Genomic DNA, 6,765 nt, shown 5'->3' with positions numbered 1-6,765 from the left:
GGCCTGGGTTTGCTCTGTGTTGAGGTACTGGAGAGGGTCCAGGGAACTGCTGGACTCTACTTTAGAGACTGGACGAGGAGAGGACACTCGAGCAGAAAAAGACAGACTGTAGGGAACCAGAGAGGCTGGAACAGACGTCACCTGGACACTGGCACCTTCACTACCTGTAAACAAGGTCAGACAGGTTAGAAATACTACAATCAATGAGACATTACACACTGTGAACTATTAGTCCAGAAGAAGCTCTGGATGACCAGAGAAGATCCTCAAAATAAATGCCCCAGTTTTTCCAGTGATCTGATTGGTCAGTGGTCAGGCTGTTGACAGGTTTGGATCCTATCGTCTAAAGTTGCCCTGCTCCACAGCAGATTAGCTGAGATGAAGTTAGCTGGTAAAGGATAATAAGGATAATCACTTTATTTGGCCAAGTATGTTACACACACAAAGAATTTGTTTCCGGTACAGAACCGAGGCAGCCATCTGTGGCGCCAATTCACATCAATTGCTCTAAACATCGGGGGAAACTTGGGGTTCAGTGTCTTGCCCAAGGACACTTTCAAATCTGGACTGCAGGCACTGTTTTTCGAATCTCCAACACACTGAACCACTAATATCACTTCATGGTACAGGCTCCATGTGTCTGCAGCTCTTGCAACGCAAGTTTTCTGTAGCTGTTATTGTTCTCAAAGAACAATGACAATTTTACCCCATTATCTCCTGTAGTACATTTTCTTCAGTGTCAGTTCTTTGTTCTATGTACCAGAAGTGTCATGTCTGGTTCTGTGGCCACACCTATGTACTTTTTAAGAAGTTGAACAACTGTTTATGGCCCATAACAGAAGTTTCCAAACGTTGTGTTTGCTCAGAGTAGAGAAAAAGCATTTCATTATACTGCTGGACATGTGACTGGTGTAGCATAACACTCTGTGTAAGTAGGTGTGATGTGCACTAAAGCTGAAGACTGAGGGTTCCTGATCAACATACTGGTTTGTTGTCCTACCCTGAGGTTGGTAGCGAGGGTTGAGCACAGCAGGCAGACAAAACCTCAGCCCGTCATCAGCCTGCACAGCCAGCTCAGTGACGTACTCCAGCCTGATGGAGGCGCTCTCTCCTGGAGGCAGACTGCCCACACTCAGAGAAAATATATCTGGACTCTGGTCGCTCTCCTCCAATAGGAAGGCCTGCTGACCAGAGCTCAGGGCATCATCATACTGCTCACGAGCCTGGAGTACAGATGACACATGTCAGTAACATGCACTGGGTTTAATGTCTCTTTAAAGATCCATTACACTGATGAAGTATCTGCTGTGCAGCTCACCTCCTGCTTCTCCTTCACCTCAGCTACAATCTGTCTCTGTCCAATCTTAGCACTGAAATGACAGACAGCAGCATCTCCAGGCAGAGGAAAGACAAAAACAGCCTCTATTGGTTTGTCCTCCTTGTTCTCGTAGGTCAGAGTAGAGACCACTGTCGCTACGTGGTCCTTCACCTCCAGCTCTATCTCGACACTCTTCAGAGGAACTGACAGAAAAACAGAACAACACATAAATACAGAGGATACTTTTGTGTTTTGTAGGTTACCAAAATGTTTTTGATAATACTAATTAGGGTTCTTCTGTAGATGATTGTTGCATTTCAGCACATTAAAGCTGTGCCTGTTAACCAAGCTGAAATGTCTAATAGCATACACAATTATGTGAACAGCCATTACTACCAGTACAAGCCTTTTGCGGAAGAACTTTTCCCCAGGGCCAGACAGGATCACCCACATTGTTCTCTATCAGCTGTCAAAAAGCACTCAAAGTCTAAAGAATCTCTTGCAAAGTATAAGATTTATTGGGAAAAAAAACTACATAGCTCAAAACATCCATTTTTATACATTTCTTCAGCTCCTCCTCACCTGGAGCTTGCGTCACCCACCTCTTTCTATCAACCTTTCAATGGATATACAATTATATCATTTGTTAAGATATGTTTCTAAAAAACGTTTAAAGAAATGACCTTCAATGAACCATAACATGCCCTCAATCTAGATTGCGTATCAGTCTAGATTAAATAATTGATGCAAACAATAAAGTAGTTCAGCCATAGGCCACCTGCCATCTTAGTGATTTGCATAATCATCAAAAAGCCTCCACTTAGGCCAGTAGTAAATATCTCAGGGTCAGATGCTGATCAGATGACAATTTTAGCAGTCTGCCCAGGAGGCAGGCTGATGAACTGTTGACCATCTTTTTCCAGTCTGCTAAAAACCTTTTCAAACCCAAAAGCCTACTGTACCTCAATATAAAGCAAATATAATGAAATAAAGCCATTATAGTGAATTAAAACAATTACATTTTTCCCACACTTTACACTTGAAATTTACATGAACACAAGGTTTATAGAGAAAACCAAAGATATATCTTCTGCTTGTTTTCTAACAGTTTTGTACCTGGTTCCTTCTCGGGAGTCAGCAGACCACAGTGCCTCATTGTACCTGCACAAAAAATTAACAAGAACATTTGAGGACTTCCTTGTGGTAATGTTACTGGACTTCCTGAATGTTGTTCAGCAGATATTACAAAAACAAATTTAATGTTGACGATTATAAATATTTTCCCATGAATGTCATCATAAAATAATATAACAGTTGTAGTTGTAACTATATGTGGGGTGGCTGTGGCTCACGAGGTAGGACAGTCGTCTTCTAACCAGCAAGTTGGTGGTTTGACTCCCGGTCTCCCCGCATGCCTAAGTGTCCCTGAGCAAGACACTGAACCCCGAATTGCTCCCGGTGGCTTGATTAGCGCCGTTGTGTGGCAGCTGAATGAATGACTCATAAGGAGGATATAATCATAATTGGATTAAAAACCGGACACTAGTTTGGGTGGAGGCTGGAGATTCAACTGGAGAGGATGCCTTGTAAAGTGAATTACTGTCACTCAAAAAGCATGTAATCAAATTCCTCCAAGACACAAGTATCAAAAGTAACTCAATAACAGTGAAGTACTTCCAACAATATGAAGACAGACATTGTAATCAGATTCATATGTAGTCTGAGTAAGCTGGCTGATGCACAGGACACAATTACTGGGCTCCTTAATGTTCAGGAGGGCAGGACATATTTTAACAACGTTTGTAAACAGAAGGCATTTGTCTGCTTCCCCTTAAAGGACAGCTTGCACCCTTTGGAATGCAGATATTTTAATAAAAAGATTTTTTTAAAACAGGACAAAGTACTAGATGACAAAATAAGGCAGTGGACTCTGGTTGCAGAGAGATGAAATTAAAAATAGTAAACACCGAATAACCATATAGCCACCAAATATCTGTGAAATACTATATTCACATATGTAAAGAAAACTTATATTCCTGACTGAGGACTGAGGACCTGGAGTGGAGATGATGATCTGGAGCAAAACTCATAAGGAGGATATAATCATAATTGGATTAAAAACCAGGCTGTCTGATGAGACACCAGAGCAAGCAAAGGCAATTGTAAAAGACTAAAAAAGGGTGGATCAGTACCGTTTGTTGACCCAAAGAAAGCTTTTGACACTACTGATCATAACTTCATATGGTGCCACACAATCTTGGTTACAGATATTGAAATTATCTTACTGTAGATAATCGTCTCATTTAAATATAAATAGACTATTAAATGTCAGAATTAAATATTCTCACATTTCCAGTCCATATTGTCTAAGCTTTCCATTCAGTTTTCCCATGAACAACTTCCCAAGGCTACGTAATAGCCATAGGTAGCTATATAGCCTATTACTTAATAAACTGATTTTCTGCTGCAGTACGTCGATGCCACGCCCACTTTCTGCTCTCACTTTACAGCTGTTCCCCCAGCTCCTATAAACAGGATATATTTACCCAGATGTTTGCGTGAGGGCTGATGATCAAATGAAAATAACATAATTTCTCCTATGTAAATTTACGGATCAATAATAGAAACTAGTCGATGACCGTGGAAGGCAATCGATCTTCTTTTTTGCCATATTTTATGGTAACAAATTAATATTCCTCAAAATAACCACACAGTAGATGGATGCTTACCTTTATTGTTTAGTGTCTAGGGACAGGTTTCTCCTGGTAAATACTGCGTTTCTGACGCAGAAGGAATTATATCCAGACGGAAGATAGGATGAGCCAGACCATGGGATAGCCACGCCCACGGGCTGCGCTCGATTTTGCATAGTCGTATTTTAACAACTTAATTTAGCAAGTTAAAAGCTCTTTAGTTTAGCAGTTTTCTCTTTGAGTAACTCTTTCAGTGTTTCATGTGAATTGGAATCTTTTAAATATCCTTTCCCCACATATTTTAACGCTGTAAAAAGAAGCCTTTTCAGGAAAAAATAAGATGCAATATTGAACACAAGGTATATAAACTACAAAGTATCACAACTTTTACCCTTTTTATCTAAATTTATACAAGAGCTTTCACCTGAGTGCTCTTGGATTTCTTGAATGTGCCCATGCAAAATTTTTGAACGAAACATCTGTTTTCACTTCTTATCAGAAGTTCACTGATATAAAAGACAACATGGTACTGTTTTTACACTAAAATTGGTAAGAATTTGGATAATGCAAGCTTTGATGTTTGAAGGGTACATTTCATTTACATTAATCAAGAGTGATTTCTTCAAAACCAAATATTGTTTTATTCTGAACTAAAAATATGATCTAATTCACTAAAAGTGAGTCATTAAAACATCCAATAGCTTGAATAAAATTGCTATACGAATCATAAATGTAGAAAATATTCAAAGATAAAATATATAATAATTTTTTTCTTTTCATTTATCATTTATGTATTTTTTTCTGTGGTAAAAACCTATCCCTCACTCTTGCCTTGTTGTTGTTTTACACATCGTTGTACTTTGTTTTATGAACTATTTTGTGTATCAAAGTAATGGTTTTTGCTCATGCAGTATGACAGATGAAATGTTATTAAAGCTCATTAAAAAAAAAAGAAAAAATCAAAGCTCTGCAGTGGGTGTGGATGCTCTTTTATTAAGCCTTGCATTCTGTAGAAATGGCTCCATGTGGTCTCCCAAAACAAAAACCTGGCCAAACCTGCCCTTGTTGAGGCACTAGAAATGTTAACAAACACAAACTAGCTAAGTGAAAAAACTCTTACATTACAGGTAGATGTGAAAATATTTTATCTTTACATGCCATTTATTTCCAATACCTCTCTGAACAGGAGTAAAGTGTAAATGAAAGGAGACAGTAAAGTTTAAATGAAAGGAGACAGATTAGACAGGTTAGATGATTTTTCCTTTTAAACCTCAGAGAGATTTGCATTTATACCTGGAATAACAGCTTTTACTGTACAAATAGATCAGGTGCAAAATCTCAAATTTTAGTCAAAGCTTCAGTTATTTTAGACACCAACAGGCATAAAAATGAACTAGCTTACCTTTATGATTAAGGATTTGGCATATTTATAAAAACATTTTTATAACAATAAAGCCAAACTAGCTTTATAAATTTAACATACAAAACAAAGCAAATGAAAACAGAAGACGATTAACTTGGAAAAATGGAGACGGCGGAGTACGGGGGAATGCAGATAAACTAAAGGCTGCAGGAAGGAATAAACTTGCATCTGTGTGCCAGCCCTGGAATGAAAACCTCAGAGCCCCAGGGCATCTTTCTGCAACCTGCATCCCAACAGTGTATTTCCAGATTCCACACACTCTGTCATACATGGAGCTGAAAAGGGAGGGGAAAGAAAACAAGCCATCAGAAGAGTGAATGTAGATGAGTTAAACCAACACACCCCATTAAAAACAACAGATCACAAGTTAATAGCTGGTTATTACCATTCTGAGCCTTGAACCAAGATGCAGCCTTCATAGCCAGGAGCTCCCACTCTTCCTTAGCATCCATGTTGAAACCATGAAGCCAGATCAGGGCTACAATGGTGGCCCATGCTTCCTTGTTGACCTAATTTAAAATGAAGACAATCTCAGAGAATAAAGAAAACAATGGAAAATGCTCACAGGTTCCGGGTCCATGTCCCAACCAGAGATTTCCGTGAGGAGACTGCATGTTCTCCCCCTGTGCCTGCATGGATTTTCTTTGGGTATTCTGGCTTCCTTCCACAGTCTAAAAACATGCAGGTGAGGTGGACTGACAACTCTAAAGTGCCCATAAGTGTGAATGGTTGTCTCTGTGTGTCAGCCCTGTGAAAGACTGGTGAACTGTCCAAGGTGTTGTCGTCCCCCATGTGGAGTGGGATAGGCTCCAGCCTTCCCGGGAACCCCTAAGGGATCAGCAGTTCACACACATAAATAGTGGCTAGATGGATTTGTGTTTTTTACAGTGCCCCACCGATGCAGGCTTTAATTTTTCCAACTCCCCACTTGTCTTTCCCAGTGCAGCAGCCAGAGATGGGTCTAGCAGCCAGACACCTTCTGGAGAGAGACCAACTGCAGCAAAGGTGCAGCAGCCAGAGATGGGTCTAGCAGGCAGGTCTCTGCAAGGCTGCTTGGGCAGCCAAGATTCTAAAGAGAAAATCAGAATATGCAAAGATGAAATAACCTGTGTGGAATATTACACTAATACACATTATGTGATTATATTTCATTAGAAAGTGGTGTTTTTATTTATTTATTTATCTATCTATGTAACCTATGTATTCCCAGAGAAAACCCAGTAAGGTTAGAAACTTCTTTTTCAGTGGTGGGCACCACCGTAAGAGGCAGGCATATAAAATTGGAGACAAAAACACTGTACAGAGAAAAACCCATCCATCCATCCATTTTC

The 6,765-nt window shown here is 39.7% G+C and overlaps 1 protein-coding gene across 1 annotated transcript in view; it reads right to left on the bottom strand.

The window, feature by feature from the left end:
* The window catches only part of LOC109960311 (von Willebrand factor A domain-containing protein 5A-like), a gene marked incomplete at its 3' end in the record, with an annotated part of 24,489 nt that extends 20,350 nt beyond the window's left edge, over nucleotides 1-4,139 (bottom strand). Inside the window, exons 1-4 of the mRNA XM_020600298.1 lie at nucleotides 4,048-4,139; nucleotides 2,435-2,479; nucleotides 1,319-1,521; nucleotides 1,001-1,223 (exon numbers count right to left, since the gene is read on the bottom strand). Of these exons, the coding sequence (XP_020455954.1) occupies nucleotides 1,001-1,223; nucleotides 1,319-1,521; nucleotides 2,435-2,474 (466 nt within the window). The remainder of the gene's footprint in view (nucleotides 1-1,000; nucleotides 1,224-1,318; nucleotides 1,522-2,434; nucleotides 2,480-4,047) is intronic.
* Between the last annotated feature and the right edge of the window lie 2,626 nt (nucleotides 4,140-6,765).

This window comes from Monopterus albus, unplaced genomic scaffold (genome assembly GCF_001952655.1).
Source record: "Monopterus albus unplaced genomic scaffold, M_albus_1.0 scaffold46.1, whole genome shotgun sequence".
Classification (NCBI taxonomy): domain Eukaryota; kingdom Metazoa; phylum Chordata; class Actinopteri; order Synbranchiformes; family Synbranchidae; genus Monopterus; species Monopterus albus.
This window is presented reverse-complemented; position numbering and strand designations above follow the sequence as displayed.